Source organism: Saccopteryx bilineata, chromosome 4 (assembly GCF_036850765.1).
Source record: "Saccopteryx bilineata isolate mSacBil1 chromosome 4, mSacBil1_pri_phased_curated, whole genome shotgun sequence".
Taxonomy (NCBI): Eukaryota; Metazoa; Chordata; class Mammalia; order Chiroptera; family Emballonuridae; genus Saccopteryx; species Saccopteryx bilineata.
This window is the reverse complement of record NC_089493.1, coordinates 77539636-77563034: the sequence shown is the minus strand read 5'-3', so window position 1 is coordinate 77563034 and position 23399 is coordinate 77539636. Positions and strand designations below refer to the sequence as shown.

General features: G+C 50.9%; 1 protein-coding gene across 2 annotated transcripts; it reads left to right on the top strand.

Moving 5' to 3' along the window:
- Window positions 1–726: 726 nt before the first annotated feature.
- Window positions 727–22434, top strand: MAP1A (microtubule associated protein 1A). 2 transcript variants are annotated; one of them, XM_066276867.1, is made up of 7 exons: window positions 727–964; window positions 1931–2032; window positions 11529–11611; window positions 11892–12032; window positions 12248–20348; window positions 20500–20720; window positions 20916–22434. In XM_066276867.1, the coding sequence occupies exons 1-7, from the start codon at window positions 727–729 to the stop codon at window positions 21069–21071; spliced, it is 9042 nt and encodes a 3013-aa protein (XP_066132964.1). In that variant the 3' UTR covers window positions 21072–22434. The 2 variants fall into 2 exon arrangements, with proteins under 2 accessions (XP_066132964.1, XP_066132966.1); XM_066276869.1 differs by lacking the exons at window positions 727–964; window positions 1931–2032 and adding an exon at window positions 8106–8162.
- The last annotated feature ends 965 nt before the right edge of the window (window positions 22435–23399 follow it).

Sequence of the window (23399 nt, the reverse complement as noted above, 5' to 3'; positions counted from 1 at the left end):
TAGTTGGGAACGTCTTTCCTGGGTTTTACTCATTTCCGCCTTGCTGCAGTCTGAGCTCACTGCTCTCCAGTTCTGCATTCGGCAGAGATGGAGGCTAGCCAACCATCTTCGGAATAACAACTCACCAGGGACTCAGGGCCAGAAGGTCATTCTGTCCCTCCAGTACTGCGCAGCCTTCCAGAGCACTCCTGGGGCCTGGGGCAAAGAGGACAGGGAAATCGAGGATGGAGTCTAACACCCTGGCAGGCAGAGACAAAAAAAAAAAAAAAAGCGCCAATGATAACACAGACACACCGACACTGATGGCGACAACATACAAAGCAGAGACAGAGACAGACAAGATGGTTCCCTCAGTTCGGGCGAGGCTGGGGAATTGCAAGACGGTACTTATAGGGGAAACATCCTAACTAGAAGCTTCTTCCGTCGCCCAAGCAATCGACTCGCCCCTCCACTCGGCCCCTGAGAATCCCCAATCCTGCCCAAGTACGAGTGACAGCTCCCGCTGGAAAACGAATCCGAGAAGAAGGCGGAAAGCGGGTACTCCAGCCCGGGCTGTACCAGACCGCAGAGCCGGATCGTGGAGGCCCCTGCCCAGCCCCTGCGGCGCCAGTGCTCCGCCTCCTGACAGGCAGCAGCCAATGAGCAGCTCCTGCCGCTGGCCTTTAAGAACTGCGCGCACTCCCCCTGCAGCGGACGCTGCGGGCCAAGCCCTCCAAAGGAGTTTCCATGGAGACCGAGGCTCTGCCCCGGCAGCCTCGCGGCGTTACCATGGAGACAAGTCCGGGGCTGAGGCTCCCAAGCTTCGGCTCACCGCTGTCTCAAAACCCCGCGGAGCCGCTGTGCCAAGCCAGAACCGCTACGGCCGCGGCACGCTGGGACCTCCGGAAACACTCTTTGCTCATCGTGATCGGTGATATCGGTACAGAGAATCAGCTGAGGGCCGTGCGGGCCCACCTTGAACAAGGTGAGCCGCTGTCCTGGCCGTGCTCGGGACATCCTCCATCCCGAGCTTCTCCGCCATCTGCATTTATCTCCCAGAGCGTACGGATGCATCCTCTATCCCTACTGTGCACTTACTGAAATCCGCGCGTCCTGTTAGTCTGAATCATCAGCCTCTGTCACCTGCATCTTCCATGTCATGCGTCCGTATTCTCCCGACCTGCCAACATCTCGCTTCCCCATCCTTCCCGCACACCCCATGGCATTCCGCAATCTCCCTGAGGCGGGGTAGCTCTGTACAATCCTTGGGTCCCCTCTGGTCACACCCTCTCTCCCGCAGTGTCTTGGTCCAGATGTCCTGAAAATCCTCACCTTCCCCTGAAGAGTCCATGTCCCTACCTTAGTTTCTTCTTTAGGATCCCTGAACAGGCATAGGTGAAATGAACGCTGCGGACAAATCTCAAATCTCCTAGTGTGCGTGGCCAACCTGAGGGAGTGACCTCTGTGGCCACAGGCTCCTCAGTCCTCACCTCCCTCCCCAGTTGTCAGCCAGTGGCGCAGTACTGCAGAGCCACCGGCGGGTGGAAGCAAGCCTGGAAGGGGTGGAGGCAGGCGAGGAGGGGGGCATAGAAGAAGAATCTAGAATCCTAGTTAGCTGGGAAGACAGCCTGCAGTAGTGTCTGGGAATAGGTCCTTGGGTATCACCATTGGGCAACTCTGCAAGAAAATTCCTGCAAACTCACTAATGACCAAGTTTAGCCTAAACTCTGCACCTCTCCCTCTGGCTCAGGCAAAGCCTAAGATAAAGGCATAGGATGGGAGACAACCATAGCCACTGACCACCTTTCTTAAAGACATCAGTGAGGCTTATTATGGCGACATTCCTTATCCTTTCCCTCTCCTTACCCCTTTTGTGAGTTTGGAAGTGCTCTCTGAAGTCCAATCCCTCTGACATTATCTAACGTCCTCTTTGTTTCTTTTTCTCTTACAGGGATTCTCTCCTGGAACATTGACTTATCATCCTTTGATTTGAACCAACAATTGAGACTCTTTATCACCCGGCACCTAGCTCACTTCTCTTCAGAGGTCAAAGGTTAGGACTAGTGTCATTTGTTTCAGTTCTTTGGGTGAGGGTTGGCCACAGAGGAGCAGAGGTCCACTCTCCCTGGCAAAACTGACCTTGTGGGAGATTTGAGTGTAGGGGGTGATGAGAAGGGAGGGACTCTTCAGGGGAGACTTGTAAAGCTCCATAGCTATTCCCACATACCCGGTACACTTCACAGAGATATAGTATGATGGTAGAAGCAGGCTGAAGAATGTAAAATCTACCTGAGAAGTGGGTGGTTTATGGACAAGCTATTGACATGCACTGAGGAAATGAAGTACTTCTCATGAACAATCAATCATCTCCATGTACAAATTCACTCTCTTTTATGTGTTCTCTTTTCTGTGTAGCCCAGTTTCCTTGTTTCCCTTTACAAAAACCTTTCCCAGATCCTTGCTTCCCAGATTCTTGTTTAGAACTTTTCCTCAGACTGCACAGCCAGGTTTCAGGGTCTCTGGTTCCTTCTTTACCTCAGCCAACAGATCTCCACAGCAGAGCAGAAATCTGGCACAAAAGGCTGATAAGCACCATCAAATCCAGTGTGGATGCAGGGTCTCCTGGATTTACTGCTACAAGAGCTAGTCACATTTTGAAGTTTAATTCTCGAAGCACAAAGGTTGCCGGTTCAGTTCCCGGTCAGGGCACATACAGGAACAGCTTGATGTTCTCGTCTCTCTCTCTCTCTCTCTCTCTCTCTCTCTCCTTCTTCTCTCATTGAAATCAATAAAAATAAATTAAAAAAATTTAACTCTGAGATCAAAGTTCATAGGATGCAGTTTCCCATTCTGCTGGGTAGGAGAGATGGGTCAAGCATTTAAGAAAACAGTATTTTAGGAGCTACCGTTCCATGACAGTGTCTGTGAGGAGACCGCAGAAAGCCCTACATCTCATTATACAAGTTCTGGGCATGTTGTTGGTAAATATTGACACATCAATCCATGTGCCAGTGCCTTTATGGAATATAAAATCCATTCAACTCTATGGTTACTGCATCAAATGACTAAATTCATATCTTATGTAGATGATTCTCAATTATTCAGTATGTAGGTTGTTGCATTTCCTTCTCTTCATGCTCCTCCTGCGAACTACCACATCTTTGGTCATTTCCCTGATCACTGACTCCTCTGGAGAGAGAAGACAAGGTGAACATGACTAATGTTTTATTATCTTAGGAATATGTGCAGCATTTTTAAAATGTGAAGCTGGCATCTTCTTGATGTGACTGGCTTCCTGTGAAGCTAGCTACTCACGGTTTTGAGACTGCATGTATTTAGAATTACTCATGTCATAGCTTCCTCCATTAGGACTGATGATTGAAAATTGATAATTTTACCACTTATTACTCCTTGGAGCTTTGGTGCAAGATTGGATAAGGGGATGATAGCAGATAAAATGAATGACTGAATTGAAGTCTGGGGAGTATCTGCTGATGTTCATAATTTATACTGAATTGTCTAACCTTGTCCTTTTGAATACAGAGACTTACGATTAGGCTGCTTTCTAGAATGATGTATGAATGTACAGAAGTTAAACCGAAATAATTAGCCATTCTTTAAATTAAGATATGGGGATGCTTGGGAAGATGTCTACATGGGAGATGCATAGTTACTCTCAGGGCCCTCTCAAGAACAAGCACTGACATGTAAACACCTACTAGATCTTTTCAGAGTTATGCCGTGGTATCCTCAAGCAGCTTAGGGCCATATACCCAAGATCAGTGCTTGCTTTAGCCTACTAAGTTTTTTCAGGTTGCCTACTGAATTTTTTTAGGTTTGCACATTTTTTTCGGTGGCCTGTCTCTGTCCCTGGAGAATAGTAGAGAATTTCCTGGAAAAACCCACATGGCTCAAGACAGCCACAGCCCCACCCTTGCTGGCTCCTCTTTCAGCTGTCTCCACAAACAACAGTCAGCCTAGAGCAGCTGCAGACACTGACTCTCCCTTCAGCCTCCCTTTAATGAGGAGGCAGAGGGAACCAGGCTGCTGGGATGGGCTCAAGAGGATTCACTAATACCTTATGGCTTAATCCTTCCTGGCCACCCCACAGGCTGGGCCACCATCCCTCTCACCTATCCTTAAGCTCTAAGCCAAAATACTTAGAAATAGGACAAAACTGTACCCTACAATGACAGAGAGAGTGCAATTATTCCTAGGCAATAATTCCTAGCCACCTCTCTCTCCACTCACACACTCAAAAAATGAGGGATCCTCTAATGGAGAGTCGGTGGTCCAGCTCCTTCTATTTTTTCTTTCTTTCTTTCTTTCTTCCTTTCTTTCTTTCTTCCTTTCTTTCTTTCTTTCTTTCTTTCTTTCTTTCTTTCTTTCTTTCTTTCTTTCTTTCTTTCTTTCTTTTGAGAGAGAGAGAGAGATAGACAAACAGAGACAGAAGGTCAGGAAGGGAGAGAGATGAGAAGCATCAATTCATAGTTATGGCACCTTAATTGTTCATTGATTGCTTTCTCATATGTGCCTTGACCTGGGGGTTTCAGCCAAGCCAGTGACCATTTGCTCAAACTAGCCACCTTGGCCTTCAAGCCAGTGACCAGGGGGTCATGTCTATGATCCTATGCTCAAGCTGGTGACCTCATGCTCAGGTGGGCCTGCACTCAAGCAGGCGACGTTGGGGTTTTGAACCTGGGTCATCCTCTGTGTCCTTAGCCGATCCTCTATCCTCTGGACCACCGCCGGGTCAGGCCAACTCCTGCTAGTGGTCAAATCTTGTAATGGTTTTCCTAGGTGAATTTTGCACCAGCTAGTCACTCTCCAGTGGTGACTTGGATGAAGATTTTATTTTATTTTATTTTATTTTATTTTATTTTATTTTATTTTATTTTATTTTATTTTGGTGAGAGAAAGACAGGGACAGACAGGAAGGGAAAGAGATGAGAAGCATCAACTCATAGTTGTGGCACATTAGGTTTTCATTGATTGCTTCTCATACATGCTTTGACTGGGGTGAAGGGAGACTCTAGCCAAGACAGTGACTTCTTGCTCATTGCCTTGGACTCAAGCCAGCAATCTTTGAGCTTAAGCCAGTGACCATGGGGTCATGTCTATGATTCCATGCTCAAGTGGTGACCTCAGGATTTTGAACCTGGGTCCTCAGTGGCCCAGGTCAACTCTGTATCCACTGCACCACCACCTGATCAGGTGAGCCTTCCTTTCTAACTCCTGGAAAAAGCTGGAGTTCCCAAGCTTTATAAAACAAACCCAGAAACAATTAAGATAATGAAAAACTGAGCTTAAATAATTCTGTGGTACTTCTACTATTGCAGTGGTAGTCAACCTGGTCCCTACCACTCACTAGTGGGCGTTCCAGCTTTCATGGTGGGCAGTAGCGGAGCAACCAAAGTATAAATAGAAAGATAGATTTAACTATATAGTAAGTTGTTTTATAAAGATTTATTCTGCCAAACTTAGCGAAAATCTGACATAATATGCTTTAACTTGCTGTAACTCTGCTTTACAAATTTTATAAAGTTACTTTCCTACTTTATAAATCACCATTACTGTGGAACCAGTGGGCGGTTAGAAAATTTTACTACTAACAGAGATACAAAAGTGGGCGGTAGGTATAAAACGGTTGACTACCCCTGTACTATTGGGTACCTACAGAAAAGGGAGAGGGTTTCATAATTTACAATTCATGCTTGATATTCTAGGACTCTAAAACACACAGGCTGAAATTCTGTCTGACCCTCTAATACCACTGATGTGCTCAGGCAGTGCTAGTTCTGATCATTTCAAACATGAAAAACATTCTGAATTAATAGGGCAGCTCACTGGCCTCAACTACTGGGGTTTGCATTGCTGTCTAAAATAGGAAAGCAGGGACATGACTAGTACTTGAAGTCCTGTCCTATAGACACTTCCAGTTATAGGTTTACTGGGAGCTAAGGGTACTCTAAAGTTGGTCTGGTTTGAGATTCTGATTTAGGGTTTCTCTGATTACCTAGATGACTTCTCATAGCTCTTCTGCAAAAGGGAGACAGATTTCCAGTGGCATTTGTACATTGTAGGTTTAGGACTCTAGGAATGAAGCATGTTTTCATCTTTTGTGCCATTCACTCCTCACAGCATTATTGGAGAATGATTCTAACATTATACTCATTTTATGTGAGTTAATTGCATGATTAATGAAATGGTAGAGTCAGGTCTCAAATGCAGGACTTTGGATCTCACTTTGTATCTGAGCTTCAACCTCACTCTCTTCTTTGGCATCTCACTATTTCATTACATCAGAGCCTAAGAACACAGCAGGTAAACAGTTGTGGTGGGTGGCTGTTCAGAGGTTGAGGGCTAAAGGAAAACTCCACTGTGAGTTGGAATCATGCCCAGGGTGTGGCCCTTGGGGGTAGCAGCTGAGAATAAGGGTGGACTCTGCACTAGGGTGAGAAATGTTATTTTGTTCTCAAGCCAATGTCTACTCGTTTCCCTCCTTTGTACAATCCAGAGAGCCCTGGAAAGCAGAAAGGAGATAAAGGGTTTGAGGTGAGAGGAAATAGGAAGTATAAAGTTGCAGAAGGGAGGCATTTCCCTATGGTGATGCTCGGAACTCGGCCTGGTTTGCGTTGTGTATCTCTGCAGATGGCTTCCTCTATCCAAATGGGGCTGTTGCCATGTTGCTGCTTTGCATCCCCGGATCTGTGCAAGGAGTCCTTCCCCTCCGTCCGTCCCTCTCCCCAGTACTGGTGACTCAGCTCCTCCTCTCCTCTAGCAGCAGTTTAGGGGGGTTGGGGGATGCTGAGAGCAGAGACTATTTTGGCTTCTCTGACCTTCAGAAGCAATTCTTGGCAGCCTGGGGCAAGGGTGGGGCTGGTGCTGGGATGTGAGTTGGTGGACATCAATGTGAGGAAGGCTTTAGGAGTTGGCAAGGCCTAGAGAAGTTGATGGAAAGAAAAGAAGAGGGCAGGGAAAGATTTTGTGGGAGCATGAACATCACTTATCATCTGGTTGGCTCTGACTGCTAGAGCTCTCCAGATCCTCCCTTTAACTCCTTGAACATGTCTCTAAATCTGAGACAGAGGTAACAAGACCAATATTAAAAGGATTAAGATAGTATAAGACAGAGAAATTAAAGAGACATAGAAAAGTGCAGGAAAAGGAGCAAACAGGGACCCAACATTCTACAAAGTCATAAGATTTTTTTTAAATCTAAAGAATATTTTGTTACATTTAATAATTGGCCTACAGTAAGAAATCTAGCTGAGGCCTGGGGCCCTGGTGATCTTTCTTAGTCCCTGTTAGCTCTTTTACCCTGCCTCTTCATACCCAATGACCCAAGAATTCCTACACTGCTTACAAAAATTAGGGGATATTTTATAGCTTCATATTCATTTTGAAATATCCCCTAATTTTTGTGAGCAGTATAGTATCAGTGCCTGTGTGTTTACTAAGCTGTGCTGAACTGGAATTGTATGTTCCCAGGGTTCCTCTGTCCCACCCTAGATTGTCAAGGACCATGTGTCCACTCCAGAATTTCAATCTACCTCCAAACTAAAATGAGACTTATTTCTGCCTTCCTCTGGTTTCTGCAGCTGTGGCTCAGAAGCCGGCAGAACTCAGTGCAACTACTGTCCCCAACCTTGTCTCAAGTAGTTCTCTCAGTCCTATTCTATGCTTCCAAGCCCCCAGCCCCTTTGGTTCCTGTTCCTCCAGGGATTGAAGGACATTCCCAGGGTCTGAGGGGAGAGGCAGCAGATGGTTCCTGAGAGAAGGGGGAGGGCCCAGATGGCACATACATCCTATATCCCCGGCACAGGGCTTTGGTCTTTTGGCTGATGCTAAAAGAGTATTTCTTGACTAGGCAGGGTTGGGGAGAAGGGTCCTGTGGGCCACTGGAGGCCAACCTGGGTCTTTGAATTGCTAGACATCTCCTCAGTCCCCCCAGAGCCCAGGCAAGGTATCAGAGCAGTGACATTGTGAAGGCAAAGAAACAGTTAAGTCTCCAGTGCCTCGTCATGGACCAACCCCTCTTCCCTGTCCTGGCCCCGCCCTCGCCATCAAGCACGGGGCCCCCCCCCCCCCACTCCCACCCCAAGTACCGCAGACTCTTCCCTGAAGCTGCCGGCTGAGGCCGGAGCTTCAGCCTCCCAGAGGGGCTCCCTCCCACACCCAGGGTAAGAACCGAACCAAACTGCGGAAGGGCTTGGCATGGGGAGTGTGGGATGCTGTGATAGAGAGGTGAAATGGGAGTAATGGGAAGAGAATTGATACCTAATCTGGTGTTTCTGAAACTGGCCCAGCAGGGTGGGAGAATAGAGAAAAACAAACATTACTCGCTTTAGGGGCTAGCCTGGACCCAGAACCTGGTAGAGGCCAATGAGGCCAAGACAGTGACAGTCCACCTCTCAGGCTGGGCCGGGCCGAGAGACATCAGCCGAGAGGCAGCAGCAGAGGGTGGTGTCACTGGCTCAGCTTGGCAGCCTGGGCTCTGGAAGAGTTTGGGGCTGTGTCTTTGGGCAGAGGCAGAAGAATCTGAGGGAAAGGCGGATGTTATGGGAATGTACCTAATGGGAGGGTCTCTGCGTGTCTGCTGCTAGAAAGCTCAGCTGCTCCTCCTATGCTGGGGGTGAGTGTGACGGCAAGTTTTTGCCAAGTAAGGGAAGGTGGGGGGACACTGTGGAAAAGAAGGGAGGAAAAGGTCATTAAGACGTGGCACGCGTCTCTTCACAAACCGATCTATTTGCAGTGGGCTCCCTGTACTCCCTACCCTGTGACTAGCTTGAGATTGGGATTCTAGCCACCCCCCAGCCCCTTTCTGGCTCCCTCTGGAGATTGAGAGGCCACTGTGGAGATTAAGAGCACTCCCCGCCGAGCAGCTGCCCAGCATTCCCAGTCCTGTCAACCCCACTGGTTCCCAGTCTCAGCCCCACCCCCAACTCATCTCTGCTTCTCTTTTCAAGATGGGGGCTCTGGAACAGAAGCGCCAGTTTTTTCTCCCTCTTTGCGTCCCCCATTCTCTACCCCCCATGCAGAGGCAGCCAAGAAAATGACTTGTCATGCTGGGGTGGGGGTGGGGGCGGAGCTCAGCGCACACTCACACACACACTCACACACTGCGGCAAACTGCAGCTGCCCGAGCGTCCCTCCCCTTTGCCTCACTGCAGAGACACCTGCCCTCCTGCAGGCTCAGCTTCAGCACCCGCAGCCCACCCCCATCCCATTACTGGCCAAGGGAAGTGACCCTGACTTACAAGAAGCCCTCCACAAAGAAAAAGGAAAAACAAGTCTATTCCCTCTGGCGGAATTGCTGGGGGAGCAGAAGACAGAAACAGTACTTTCTCCCAGGCCTGAAAAGGAGGGCAGCAGGATAAAAATCCCTGGAGTTGCCAGTTAGAACTGGAGAGTGCTTGGCTGAGGGAGAGGGTCTTGCTCCAAGACAGGATCAGAGAAGTCTAGTGGTTATAAATAGGGGATTGCAAGGATGGGGATTGAGACTGGGAGGGGGATAGTAGAGAGGAAGCAAATCGGTATGTACCACAGATATTTCTCTTTCTGAGTGTCTGAGCTCAAATGTGTGACCTTGTGGTTTGTAGGGGGGGGGGGGCGGCAGGAATTGCCCTTTTAAATCTAAACTACTTAGAGCTAGCCTAGGGCCAGTTGCTCTCTGAACCATGATATCCCTCAACTGCCCCAGCCCTGCCCCTGGCTTCCTTTGAACTGACCTCGGAGCTTCCCTCAATTCCCAACTGAATAGAAGAGAACCCTTGAACTCCTCTTGGTCCGTCACCCACCCCCAGCCCTGTATAGTATTTGATCTGATACCCTCCATAGTTAACTTGCCCTGCAGCTTCAACTGCAGCTACTTGCTGCCAAATCTGCCTGATCCTGGCACCAAGACTCCTTCCCTTAACAAAGGCCCTGGCCCCAGGCTCCTCTTGTCAGAGCCCCAGAAAGAAGAGAGAGCTGGGTCGCAGAAGAGGGTCTAGTAGAAGATTATGAGCCCTCCAGACAGCCCACTCCCCAGGCCACCTGTTCACCCCTCTGTAAGGTAACTCCACTGTGTGCTGCAATCAGCAAGGGCAGGAGCAAAGTATGGCAGCATCTTTCTTCAGTATCTTCTGTCTAACCTGCCACTTTCTTTGTTGTGTTGCTTGGTGTTTCATGTGAGCCTGGAGAAGGGAAGTGGATAGGGGATTTGACGGTGTCCTATCTTTCTCCATGGCCTGGGGAACACTCGATCTTGTTTGTGAACTGCTAACTCTCCTCTCCGTGGCAGAAGGCCCACAGGAGAGGGGCAAGGATGAGAGGAGAAAGTGTTCACAAGAGATGGGTTGTAGGCCTGACCAGGCGATGGGGCAGTGGATAGAGCGTCGGACTGGAATCAACCCAGGATCAACACCCTCTGACCCAGGATCAACACCCCGAGGTCGCCAGCTTGAGCGCAGGCTCATCTGGTTTGAGGAAAATCCCACCAGCTTGAACCCAAGGTCGCTGGCTCCAGCAAGAGGTTACTCGGTCTGCTGAAGGCCTGTGGTCAAGGCACATATGAGAAAGCAATCAATGAACAACTAAGATGTTGCAATGCACAATAAAAAACTAATGATTGATGCTTCTCATCTCTCCGTTCCCATCTGTCTGTTCCTGTCTATCCCTCTCTCTGACTCTGCAATAAATAAATAAATAAATAAATACATAAATAAATAAATAAATAAATAAATAAATAAATAAAGAGAGATGGGTTGTAGGTAGTGAACCAGGCGTTCCCGGAGCCTGGGAACATGAAGGTGGGGTAGGAGACGTAGCTGTGAAACCTTTGGAGGTGGGAACAATATGATCAAGTGCATGTTTGTGATTGCAGGCTTGGCCTCTGAGGAACCAGAGAACAAAACAAGAAGTTATAGTCCCATTTCTACTCTTTGAATTGTAAGGAAAAACAAACCCATGGGTTTAGATAGTGCACACTTCTCTCAGTCTTTTGGAATGGGAATTCTGGGCTTGGATGGGGGTTGGGAAGGATGGAGAGCCTGCAGACACTACACAAAAGTGCCCGTCTCCTCATTTCCAGCCAGTCTGCCAGCATGAAAGCCCAAGGCAGACACAGGCTAGAGAGGAAAGAACTGAGTGAAGATCATGTCCCAGAAGCCCTCCCTCCAGCTGAGCCCCCCCCCCCCCCCCCCCGCCCCCATCCGCAGGCAGCACCAGGAGCTTAGTGCTCTAGAGGGACAAAAGCTTCTTGTCTACAAGCACAGTCTGAGGCTGGAGTTCCAGGCAGAGGGTGTGGCAGATAAAGGGAGGGAGAAGATAGATTGTATGGAAGAGGGGAGGAAGAAACCCTGAGAGGGGAGGGCTAGAGGAGCTGGTCCTTTGACTGACCTCACTCAGCAGTTTCCAAAGTAGCAGGATCTAAGGATAGCCAGGCTTCTCACTCTTAAGCCCCATTTTCTGGTAGTGCATTCTTTTCTCTTGTGCCCTGTACAACATCTCTCTATTTTAATATATACCCACTTTCTTCAGTACAAATCCCTGCATCTCTCCCTCAGGCCAGAGGACCCTTTGCCATCAGAGTGAGATTCTAGAGACCATCGTCCTGGTAAACCCCAGTGCCGACAGCATCAGCTCTGAGGTAAGACCAGGGCCTGTGCCTTGCCACGAGGACTTAGTTCGAAAGTGCTGTAACTCACGCTTGCCAGTGAAAGCTGTAAGGCCAGTACTTCCTGGAATTGGCTTTGAACCATTCTTTCTCTGCCATCTAAGCTGCCTTATAGTCTCCAGCCCCACCATGGAGGTGTTGTGGGGCTACCAGGAGGGACCGCGTCCTTGCAGTACTGAGGGGAAACCAGGAACATTCAGTGTCCTCCCCTGGGTTTCCTACATCTGTGATCACTCCCCTCCTTCCATTCTAGGTTCACCATCTCCTCAGCAGCCCATCAGCTCACAAACTCCTGATTTTGAGTGGGCAAAGTTTAGAGCCAGGGGGAGACCTCATCCTACAGAGTGGGACCTACTCCTATCAAAACTTTGTCCAAGTTCTTCACAAGCCAGAGGTGAGTTCCATGTCTGCATGTCTGAAGGAATAGAATATGAGATAGGACTAAAGCTATGGGGAGAGATCCATGGAAGGGAATATCTTATATTGCTTGACCATTGGTGGTCCTGGCAGAAAGGTAGATTACCTTGGAGAGTGGTGAAGATTAGCAGACTGAATCTGAGTCAGATTAAGACAACCCCAATGATCTCCTTCTATCTCCCATTACTCTAGATTGCTCAATTGCTCAGCAATAGAGACCCTGGGATCCAGGCCTTCCTCACCGTGTCCTGCTTAGGGGAGGGTGATTGGAGCCACTTGGGACTATCCAGTTCCAAAGAGACCCTGCATCTCCAGCTAAACCCTGAGCCCATGCTGCCCACAATGGATGGTGTAGCTGAGTTCTCCGAATACGTCACTGAGACTGTGGATGTGCCATCCCCTTTTGACCTGCTAGAGCCCCCTACCTCAGGGGGCTTCCTCAAGCTCTCCAAACCTTGCTGCTACATCTTCCCTGGTGGCCGTGGGGACTCTGCCCTTTTTGCCGTGAATGGTTTCAATATCCTAGTGGATGGTGGCTCTGATCGCAAGTCCTGCTTCTGGAAGCTGGTGCGGCACCTGGACCGCATTGACTCGGTGCTGCTCACACACATCGGGGCAGACAACCTGCCAGGCATCAATGGACTCCTACAGCGCAAGGTGGCAGAACTAGAGGAGGAACAGTCCCAGGGCTCCAGTAGCTACAGTGACTGGGTGAAGAACCTCATCTCACCTGAGCTTGGAGTTGTCTTTTTCAACGTACCTGATAAGCTGCGGCTGCCTGATGCCTCCCGGAAGGCCAAGCGCAGCATTGAGGAGGCCTGTCTCACTCTGCAGCACCTAAACCGCTTGGGCATCCAGGCTGAGCCTCTGTACCGTGTGGTCAGCAACACCATTGAGCCGCTGACCCTCTTTCACAAAATGGGCGTGGGCCGGCTGGACATGTATGTCCTTAACCCTGTCAAGGACAGCAAGGAGATGCAGTTTCTCATGCAGAAGTGGGCAGGCAATAGCAAAGCTAAGACAGGCATTGTGCTGGCTAATGGAAAGGAGGCTGAAATCTCGGTGCCCTACCTGACCTCTATCACTGCTCTCGTGGTCTGGCTGCCAGCCAACCCCGCTGAGAGGATAGTGCGTGTGCTTTTTCCAGGGAATGCTCCCCAGAACAAGATCTTGGAAGGCCTGGAAAAGCTTCGGCACCTGGACTTCCTCCGCTACCCTGTAGCCACACAAAAGGACCTGGCTTCTGGGGCTGTGCCCGCCAACCTCAAACCCAGCAAAATAAAACAGCGGGCTGACAGCAAGGAGAGCCTCAAGGCCACTACTAAGGCAGCTGTGAGCAAGCTGGCCAAACGGGAGGAAGTGACCGAAGAGGGAGCCAAAGAGGCCCGTTCAGAACTGGCCAAGGAATTAGTCAAGACAGAGAAGAAGGTAAAGGAACCATCTGAGAAGCTCCCAGAGAAGCCTGCCAAGCCTGAAAGGGTGAGGACAGAGTTGAGTGAAGCATTAAAGGCAGAGAAGCGAAAGCTGATCAAAGACAAGGTGGGGAAGAAGCACCTGAAAGAAAAGATATCAAAGCTTGAAGAGAAGAAAGACAAAGAGAAAAAAGAGATCAAGAAGGAGAGAAAGGAGCTCAAAAAAGATGAAACGAGGAAGGAGGAGAAGAAGGATGCCAAAAAGGAAGATAAGAGGAAAGATAACAAACTTGAGGTCAAGAAGATTTCCAAGCCGGACCTGAAGCCCTTTACCCCTGAGGTACGTAAGACCCTCTACAAAGCCAAGGCCCCTGGCAGAGTCAAGATAGACAAGAGCCGGGCTGCCCGTGGGGAGAAGGAGCTATCTTCCGAGCCCAGGACACCCCCAGCCCAGAAGGCAGCTGTACCACTTCCAACAGTTAGTGGGCACAGGGAGCTGGCCCTGTCTTCACCAGAGGACCTCACACAGGACTTTGAGGAGATGAAGTGTGAGGAGAGGAGGTTGCTGGTGGAACAAAGGGACATAGGACTAGAAGAGAAACCTCTCCCTGCAGACACTGCAGAGGAGGGTGTCCCAAGCACAGCTTCCCAGGGGATAACACCCTCTGTCCCAGGGCGGGAACAAGAAAAGCCTGTGATGAAGGAGAAAGAGGTTGTCCCAGACACTTCTGAGGAACAGGGCAGCAAGAATAGAGGCCCAGACTTTGGGGCTGAAACAGAGGAAGAGAAAGACTCCCAGGAGGAAAAGAAGCAGGAAGCAGAGAGGCTAGCTGATAAAACAGAAGCCAGAGAGGAAAGTGAACCCGAGGTAAAGGAGGATGTGATTGAGAAGGCTGAGTTAGAAGAAATGGAGGTGATGCATCCTTCAGAGGAAGAGGAAGAGACAAAGGCTGAGAGTTTTTACCAAAAACATATGCAGGAAGCCTTGAAGGTAACTCCAAGGGGCAGGGATGCTCTTGGGGGCCGGGAACTGGGATTTCAGGGCAAGGCTCCTGAGAAGGAGACCTCGTCATTCCTAAGTAGCCTGGCCACACCTGCAGGAGCCACTGAGCATGTCTCTTATATCCAGGATGAGACAATCCCTGGTTACTCAGAGACAGAGCAGACCATCTCAGACGAGGAGATCCATGATGAGCCAGAGGAGCGCTCAGCTCCACCTAAATTTCCTACAAGTGCATATGACCTCCCTGGGCCTGAGGATCCTGGCCCCTTTGAGGCTAGTCAGCCTGCAGACATTATTGTTCCTGTCACCTCCAGCAAAGGCTATGGAGCATCAGAGACTGAACTCACCTACCCTCCCAACATGGTGGCTGCCCCTTTGGCTGAAGAGGAGCACGTGTCCTCAGCTACCTCAATCACTGAGTGCGACAAGCTTTCTTCCTTCGCCACATCTGTGGCTGAGGACCAGTCTGTGGCTTCACTCACCGCTCCCCAGACAGAGGAGACAGGCAAGAGTTCCCTGCTGCTTGACACAGTCACAAGCATCCCGTCATCCCGCACAGAAGCCACTCAGGGCTTGGACTATGTGCCATCAGCTGGTACCATCTCACCAACCTCCTCACTCGAAGAAGACAAGGGCTTCAAATCACCACCTTGTGAGGATTTCTCTGTAACTGGAGAGTCAGAGAAAAGAGGAGAGATTGTAGGGAGGGGCTTGCCTGGAGAAAAAGCTGTGGAAGAGGAAGAAGAAACTGCAAGTGTAGAAACATCTGAGAAATTTCACGGTCAATATGGAACCCCAGTGTTTGGTGCTCCTGGGAACACCCTATATACAGGGGAACCAGCCCTTGGAGAATTGGAGGAGCGCTGCCTCAGCCCAGATGACAGCACAGTGAAGATGGCCTCTCCTCCACCATCTGGCCCACCCAGTGCCACCCACACACCCTTTCATCAGTCCCCAGTGGAAGAAAAGTCTGAGCCCCAAGACTTTCAGGAAGCAGGCTCCTGGGGAGACATAAGGCATATACCAGGTGTTGGCAAGGAAGATGCTACAGAGAAGACAGTCAGGCCAGGGCCTGAAGAAGAGGACACACTAGAGAAGGGGGAACAGGTGCCTCCTCCCAGGAGTCCCCAAGCCCAGGAAGCAGCCATCAGCATTGTTGGGGGACATACAGGCTATACCATCCAACTATTGCCAGAACAGGATAAAGCAATAGTCTTTGAAACTGTGGAGGCACGAGAGCCCACTGGCCCAATTCTGGGAACAGAAGCCCTTCCAAGAGATTTGAGGACATCACTCCAAGAACCTGGTGAACCTCAGAAAGATGAGGTTCTCCAATTTCCTAATCAAAGCCTCTCCCCTAATGATGCAGAGTCCCTCTCTGTCCTCAACATGGTCTCCCCAGACACCGCCAACGAGAAAGTCATCCCCAGGTCTCCCTGTGGCCTGACAGAGCAACACCTACATAAAGACCTTTGGCCACAGGTATCTCCAGAAGACACCCGGTCACTTTCTCTCTCAGAAGAAAGTCCCAGCAAGGAGACCTCTCTGGATATCTCTTCTAAACAGCTATCTCCAGAAAGTCTTGGCACCCTCCAGTTTGGGGAACTAAGCCCTAGAAAGGAAGAAAAGGGACCTCTGATGCAGGCTGAGGATACTTCTCAGCACCTAGCCCCTATGTCTATTCCAGAACCCTGGGCAGCCACAGTGTCTCCTCCCATAGATGGGAAAACTGAATACTCTGCACAGACAGACATCACAGATGAAAGCTCGGATAGAATATTACCTGCCAGCTCCTTCTCTCACTCGACACTGATGGGAGATGGGAAACACTCACCTGAAGTGATCACAAGCCCTGGTGAGCACATTCTGACACCTGATAACTCTGTCACCAAGAGTCCCGAGTCTTTGCCAAGCCCTGCCATGAAAGACATTGCAATGAAGTTGGAACATAACGTGCCAGAGTTGAAAGACAGAATCCCAGAGCAGAAGGACAAAGGACTTGAGCCAAAGGATGAAGTCATACAGCAGAAGGACAAAACTCTGGAGCAGAAGGATGTTGTCATAAAGCAGAAGGATACAATCATTGCTCATAAAGATGAGGCTCTGGAAGAAAAGAACAAGGCTTTTGAACAGCAGGATAAGGCTTTAGAACAAAAAGTCAGAGGCTTAGGACCAAGAGACATAGCCCTGGAAAAGAGTGACGAGGCCCTGGAACCAAAAGACAAAGACCTAGAACAAAAAGTCCGAGACTTAGAACCAAAAGACAGGGCCCTGGAACAGGAATACATGGTCCCGGAAAAGAAAGATGAAACCTTAGAACAAAGAGTCAGAGACTTTGAACATAAACACAAGGTACCAGAGGACAAAGTCTCTGAACTGAAGGGCAAAGCCTTAGAACAGACAGACAAGGATATCCCTGAACAGAGGGACAAGACCCATGAACAGAAGGACAAAGCCTTGGAAAAGGAGGAACAGGCTTTGGAACAAAAATACTGGGCCTTCGGACGGCATGATGAAGCCCTGGAACAAAACAATAAGGCTCTTACACAGAAAGATAAGACTCTAGAAGAGAAGGAAAAAACTCAGGGGCCGGAGAGCCCAGTGCAGGAGAGAACCGTGAAACCGAAGGAGAAGATCCGAGAGGAAAAATCCTCAGAAAAAGTTGATGCCATGGAACAAAAACAAGCAGCTTTGCTGGAAAACACCAAAGCTCTGGGGCTGGAAGAGAGCCCAGTGCAAGAGGACAAGGCCCAGGATCAGGAAAAGAAATACTGGAAGGAGCAGGATGTGGTCCAAGAGTGGCGAGAAACATCTCCAACCAGAGGGGAACCAGTTGGAGAACAAAAGGAGCGTGCCGGGACATGGGAGGACACATCTCCTGAGCAGGAGAACAGGTACTGGAGGGATAGAGAGGATGTGGCCCTGGAGCAGGACTCGTACTGGAGGGAGCTGAGCTGTGAGCGGAAGGTCTGGTTCCCTCATGAGCTGGATGGCCAGGGAGCCCGGCCGCGGTACACTGAGGAGCGGGAGAGCACTTTCCTTGATGAGGGGCCAGATGATGAGCAAGAAGTGCCCCCCTTGGAGCACATGCCCCAGAGCCCCTGGGCTTCAGACCTCAAGGGTTTCCCAGAGCCCTCATCACAGAAAGGGCCAAAGGTGGAGCAGTGGCTTGCTGAGTCACCAGTTGGGCTGCCACCAGAGGAAGAAGACAAGTTTGCCCGCTCACCTTTTGAGGTCATCTCTCCTCCAGGTTCCCCACCTGAAGTGGTTGGACAGAGGGTTCCTCCAGCCCCACGACGAGAGAGCCCTAGCCCAGAGCCTAAGCCTATAAGGAATGAACCCACTACCCCTTCATGGCTGGCTGACATCCCACCGTGGGTGCCCAAGGACAGACCCCTGCCCCCTGCACCCCGCTCCCCAGCTCCAGCTCCCCCAACCTCTGTCCCTGAGCCATATACTCCTGCACCCTTCTCCTGGGGCACAGCCGAGTATGATAGTGTGGTGGCTGCAGTGCAGGAGGGGGCTGCTGAGTTGGAAGGTGGGCCATACTCCCCTCTTGGGAAGGACTACCTCAAGGCTGAAGGGAAAAGGGAAGAAGATCAGGCTGGGGCTCTTGACAGCAGCCCCTACAGTTCAGAAGTCCCAAAGGCCAGTGAGAACCATGCTACCAAGGAGCCTGAGCAGACGGAGCCAGAGCAGAGAGAGCCCACGCCCTATCCTGATGAGAGAAGCTTTCAGTACGCAGACATCTATGAGCAGATGGTGCTTACTGGGCTTGGCCCTGCATGCCCCACTAGGGAACCTCTTCTTGGAGCAGCTGGGGATTGGCCCCCACACATCTCAACCAAGGAGGAGGCTGCTGGCCGAAACACATCTGCAGAGAAGGAGCTTTCGTCTCCTGTCTCACCCAAGAGCCTCCAATTCGATACCCCATCCTTTAGCTATGCTGCCCTGGTGGGACCCACCGTACCACCAAGGCAGGAGCCTGATCCAGGGCCAAGTGTGGAGCCCAGCCTCATCCCCCCTGCAATACCTCCCCGTGCTCCCATCCCCCTGAGTAAAGGCCCAAGCCCCCATCTTAATGGTAACATTCTGAGCTGTAGCCCAGATAGGAGAACCCCATCCCCCAAGGAATCAGGCCGGAGTCACTGGGATGACAGCACTAGTGACTCAGAGCTAGAGAAGGGGGCTCTGGAGCAGCCAGAGAAAGAGTCCCAGTCCCCAAGTCCCCCTCATCCCATTCCTACAGGGCTCCCTAAACTGTGGCCTGAAAGTGAGGGACAAACCAGACCTTCCTCGGATTCACACCTGGGTCCTGTTCGACCCAGCCTGGACTTCCCTGCTTCAGCCTTTGGTTTCTCCTCATTGCAGCCAGCTCCTCCACAGCTGCCCTCTCCAGCTGAACCCCACTCAGCACCCTGTTGCTCCCTTGCCTTCTCTGGGGACCGAGCTCTGGTTCTGGCTCCAGGGCCCCCCACCAGAGCCCGGCATGATGAGTACCTAGAAGTGACCAAGGCCCCCAGCCTGGACTCCTCCCTGCCTCAGGTCCCATCACCCAGCTCTCCTGGGCCCCCCCTTCTCTCCAATCTGCCACGACCTGCCTCACCAGCCCTGTCTGAAGGCTCCTCCTCTGAAGCCACCACACCTGTGGTTTCAAGTGTGGCTGAGCGCTTCCCTCCCGGCCTGGAGGCTGCAGAACAGGGGTCAGTAGAGCTGGTCCCAGGAATGGAAGCAGCTGCCCACAGCCTTTGGGACCTTACTTCTCTGAGCTCAGCACCTCCAGCTTCACTGGTCTTGGCCCCAGCTCCACCTCCAAGCTTGCCTGGAGACATGTCTGATCGTACCCAGCCCTACCACCTGGAGTGCTCAGTGGCAGCCACCAAGAAGCCAAGCCTCTTCCAAGGTCCCTCTGGGGATTGTGCCACCAATGGTCCAACTGAAACCAGCCCCAAACCCCCAGGCCTTGCCTCAGCCAAGGCTGAGAAAGAAGAGGCTGAGGGCTGCTCTGCCTGGGAACGCGGGGCCTGGCCTGAGGTTGTTGAGAGGAGCTCCCGGCCTGACACGCTGCTCTCCCCTGAGCAGCCACTATGTCCTGGAGGGACCTCTGGTGGCCGACCTAGAAGTGTCTCCCCTGAGATGGAGGGTGGGCCCCAGGGATGTGCCTACGAGCCACGGCCACACCGTGGGGAGCTTTCCCCATCCTTCCTGAACCCACCTCTGCTCCAACCCACAAATGACAGTGACCTTTCAACTGAGGAAGCTCAGGTAGGGAGAGGGGGGCGGCGCCGGGTGGGGGGCCCTGGGGCCACAGGGGGCCCCTGTCCTGTGGTGGATGAGACACCCCCAACATCAGCCAGCGACTCAGGCTCCTCACAGTCAGATTCTGACGTTCCACCGGAAACTGAGGAGTGTCCATCCATCACAGCTGAGGCAGCTGACTCAGATGAAGATGGGGACTTCCTGCCTGTGGACAAAGCTGGGGGGGTCAGTGGAACTCACCATCCCAGGCCTGGCAATGACCCACCTCCTATTCCCCAGCCCGACCCTCGCCCGTCCCCTCCCCGCCCTGATGTGTGCATGGCTGATCCTGAGGGGCTCAGCTCAGAGTCTGGAAGGGTAGAGAGGCTACGGGAAAAGGAGAAGGCACAGGGGAGAATAGGGCACAGGGCCCCAGGCAGGGCCAAGCCAGCATCTCCTGCCCGGCGTCTGGATCTTCGGGGAAAACGCTCACCCACCCCTGGTAAAGGCGCTGCAGATCGACCATCACGGGTCCCACCCCGGCCACGTAGTACTCCAAGCCAGGTCACCCCAGCAGAGGAAAAGGATGGACACAGCCCCATGTCCAAAGGCCTAGTCAACGGACTCAAGGCAGGACCAAGTGAGTATGATGTGAAAAGTATGAGAGATTGTGGTTTGGGGCCGAGGGTCGCTGGTCTAAGACTCCAGGAGTGGGGGAAAGGGAAGGAGGAAGAATGTTGCCAAAAGCAGTTTACTTTTCCTCTACAATGAGTCCTGGCTTGTCTCTACAGTGGCCTTGGGTTCCAAAGGTGGCTCTGGCCCCCCAGTTTATGTGGATCTCGCCTATATCCCGAATCATTGCAGTGGCAAGACTGCTGACCTTGACTTCTTTCGACGAGTGCGTGCATCCTACTATGTGGTCAGTGGGAATGACCCTGCCAATGGCGAGCCGAGCCGGGCTGTGCTGGATGCCCTGCTGGAGGGCAAGGCTCAATGGGGGGAGAATCTTCAGGTGAGTGGTGAGGGATGCCAAGGAGGTAGTCTGGTCAAAGCTTATTCAGAGGCAATAGTGGAACACAGTCATTATTCATAAAAGGACTGAGCCCTTTCTATGGGCAGTGACACTACTTCCTGGACCATCAGGGGTCCCATCCCCCTCACCTTCCCTTCACATTCTCATAACAGGCATGTCTTGTCTCCCTCCTAGGTGACTCTAATCCCTACTCATGACACGGAGGTAACTCGTGAGTGGTACCAGCAGACTCATGAGCAGCAGCAGCAACTGAACATCCTGGTCCTGGCTAGCAGCAGCACTGTGGTCATGCAGGATGAGTCCTTCCCAGCCTGCAAGATTGAGTTCTGACAGAGCCACTCCCCTTCCCCCAGCTCCCTTAGAGAATGACCACTGCTAAGTCCTTTGGGGTTGGGAGAGAGCTGGGGAAGGAGAGGGCAGGAGACAGGATGTCTTGTGGGGACTTGGACTGGGCTAAATGGGAAGGGTTGTCCCTACCCCTCATCCATACCTGAGAAGTATGATCAAAACCAAAGGTAATGGATCGGATGGGGGAGGGTACAAAATTAGAATGAGGTCATCTGATGACCCTGAAGTGACACCCTTTCCTAGCCCTGCCAAATGCTGGTATGTGTGGGGAGTGAGGATGGGTCTCAGAGTGCAACCTCCTCCCTCGTATCCATAACCCCAGGGACCTCTTTATCTCAAGCTATTTATTTATCATCCCAAGGAAAGATTTCCAATAGTAACTTATGTGACCTGGGGACAGGATTCTGTCAGTGAGGTGCCCAAAACTGCACCCTTCACCTCCTGTCCCCTTACCCACCAGGGTCTGGGTTCCAGCAGGGGCCTAGGGGTACACCGCTGCTACACTGTCCCACTGCTTCCCTCCATATCTGAATGTCTCAGTCTAAAACTTGAAGCTCTTTTGACCAAGGGACTGGTGAGAGAAGAAAGGAGCTTATTGTCCCAGTCCCTGCTTCATACCATTCATATCCCAGGACTGTGCCCAGACCAGGACTACTGGGCAGCACAAAGGGGCAAGGAGAGCCCAGCCCCAAACCCAGAATTTTCCAAGCTCCCTACCCTTTTGAAGTTTTCACCTACCCATTCCAATTATCCCGATCCCTTCTCATCCCCTGCTTGGCTTCTCTGCATGTGGTCATCTACTGTGGCCTGGTGTGTAATGGGTTTTAAAAATAAGCCACTGCCTGACATCCCAACATTTGACACGTGGCAATGTGTGATTCCCCAGCATTCCACTATGCCATCCTGCAGCTGAAATGGGAACACTGGCTGCCTTTCCAGCCCCAAACTCTTGGACAGAGAGGATCTGGGAGGTGGATGCCATGCCAGAGGACTTGGGAAAAAGGAGAGGGATGAAGGAAAGGGAGAGGAACCTGAGCTAAAGCTTAATTCCTACCAAGTGAGATGAAAACAGGCTGAAAATACCATCTCAGGAGAGAACCTTAACCCAAGCAAGCCAGTGAGCAGCCTGCTAAACTACTGCTGGACTGAGAAATCCAGATGCTCATCAGGACTCGGCTTCTCTGCCAAGTGACTGGAAAACAAAATGAACCAGCCTGTGTTCTTCCTAGCTCCCACCCTCCCCATGCTGCTGTGCTCTGCTCCTCCTCATACTTCCCTGCTCTAGTTCCCAACTGCTGTTACGGAGCTGCCTTCCACTCTAACAATAAATCAAGTTCATTATGGATGCTGTAGTGCTGCTTAGGCTTTTTTCTTTTAAGTGAGAGGAGGGGAGATAGTAGACTCCCATGTGCACTCCCACTGGGATTCACCTAGCAACCCCTGTCTGGGGATGATGCTCAAATCTGAGTTATTTTTAGCACCTGAGGCCAACAACGCTCAACGGAGCCATCCTCAGGCCCAGGGCTAACACTTGAAACAATGGAGCCACTTACTATAGGAGGGGAAGGGGGAGAGAAAGAAGAGTTGGGGGAAGCAGATGGTTGCTTCTCTTGTATGTTCTGACCAAGAATCAAACCTGGGATGTCCATATTCCAGAATGATGCTTATCCACTGAGCAAACCAGCCAGGGTCAACTTAGGTTTTATTTTACTCTATATGTTGGCTTCCTCTCTTTTTCTTTAAGCACAGTCATTTATCTCAATGTCTTTTGGAAGTAATTCCAGGACCCAGGGAAGCCAGAGAACATAGGGTGGGTGAAGGGAGAAAAGGATATGAGGAACCAACATAATTTCTGAAAATGGATGAGAATACCTGAACCAAGGGTGGGGACATACATTTGGTTTGGGGGGGGGGTGAGAGGGGAAGGGGGTCTCCAGAGGATCAAAAGCTGAGGACCGAATAACTAGCATCAGATACTTTGGATAGGAGAATACCAAAGAGGTAAGGAGTTGTGGGGCCCTAAGAGATCCAGAGCCTACTGAGGTTGTAAACACCTCTCATTTGTGCAGTCAAGATTTTCATGGAGGAAACTGTTGGATTTTCCCCCTACAGTGAAACCCTTTATAATCCTAGGTATATCAGGAGAGGCCAAGTTGTGAATATGTATATATGAGCAAGGCGATATTCCAGCCCACCCAATGTTCTGGGCTCTCCCAATGTAAGATGTCAAGAGGGGTGAAGAAGGAACATAAGCCCTTTATGTCAGTTCCTCCTGATACTCCAAAGCATCAGAATAAAAATTAAGAGAGT

Coding starts and splice junctions, on each gene's coding strand:
- MAP1A (XM_066276867.1), top strand. CDS start 727: ATGGAGACCGAGGCTCTGCCCCGGCAGCCTCGCGGCGTTACCATGGAG. Junction 2,033..11,528: donor CTTCTCTTCAGAGGTCAAAG/GTTAGGACTAGT, acceptor TCTCTCCCTCAG/GCCAGAGGACCCTTTGCCAT. Junction 20,721..20,915: donor AATGGGGGGAGAATCTTCAG/GTGAGTGGTGAG, acceptor TCTCCCTCCTAG/GTGACTCTAATCCCTACTCA.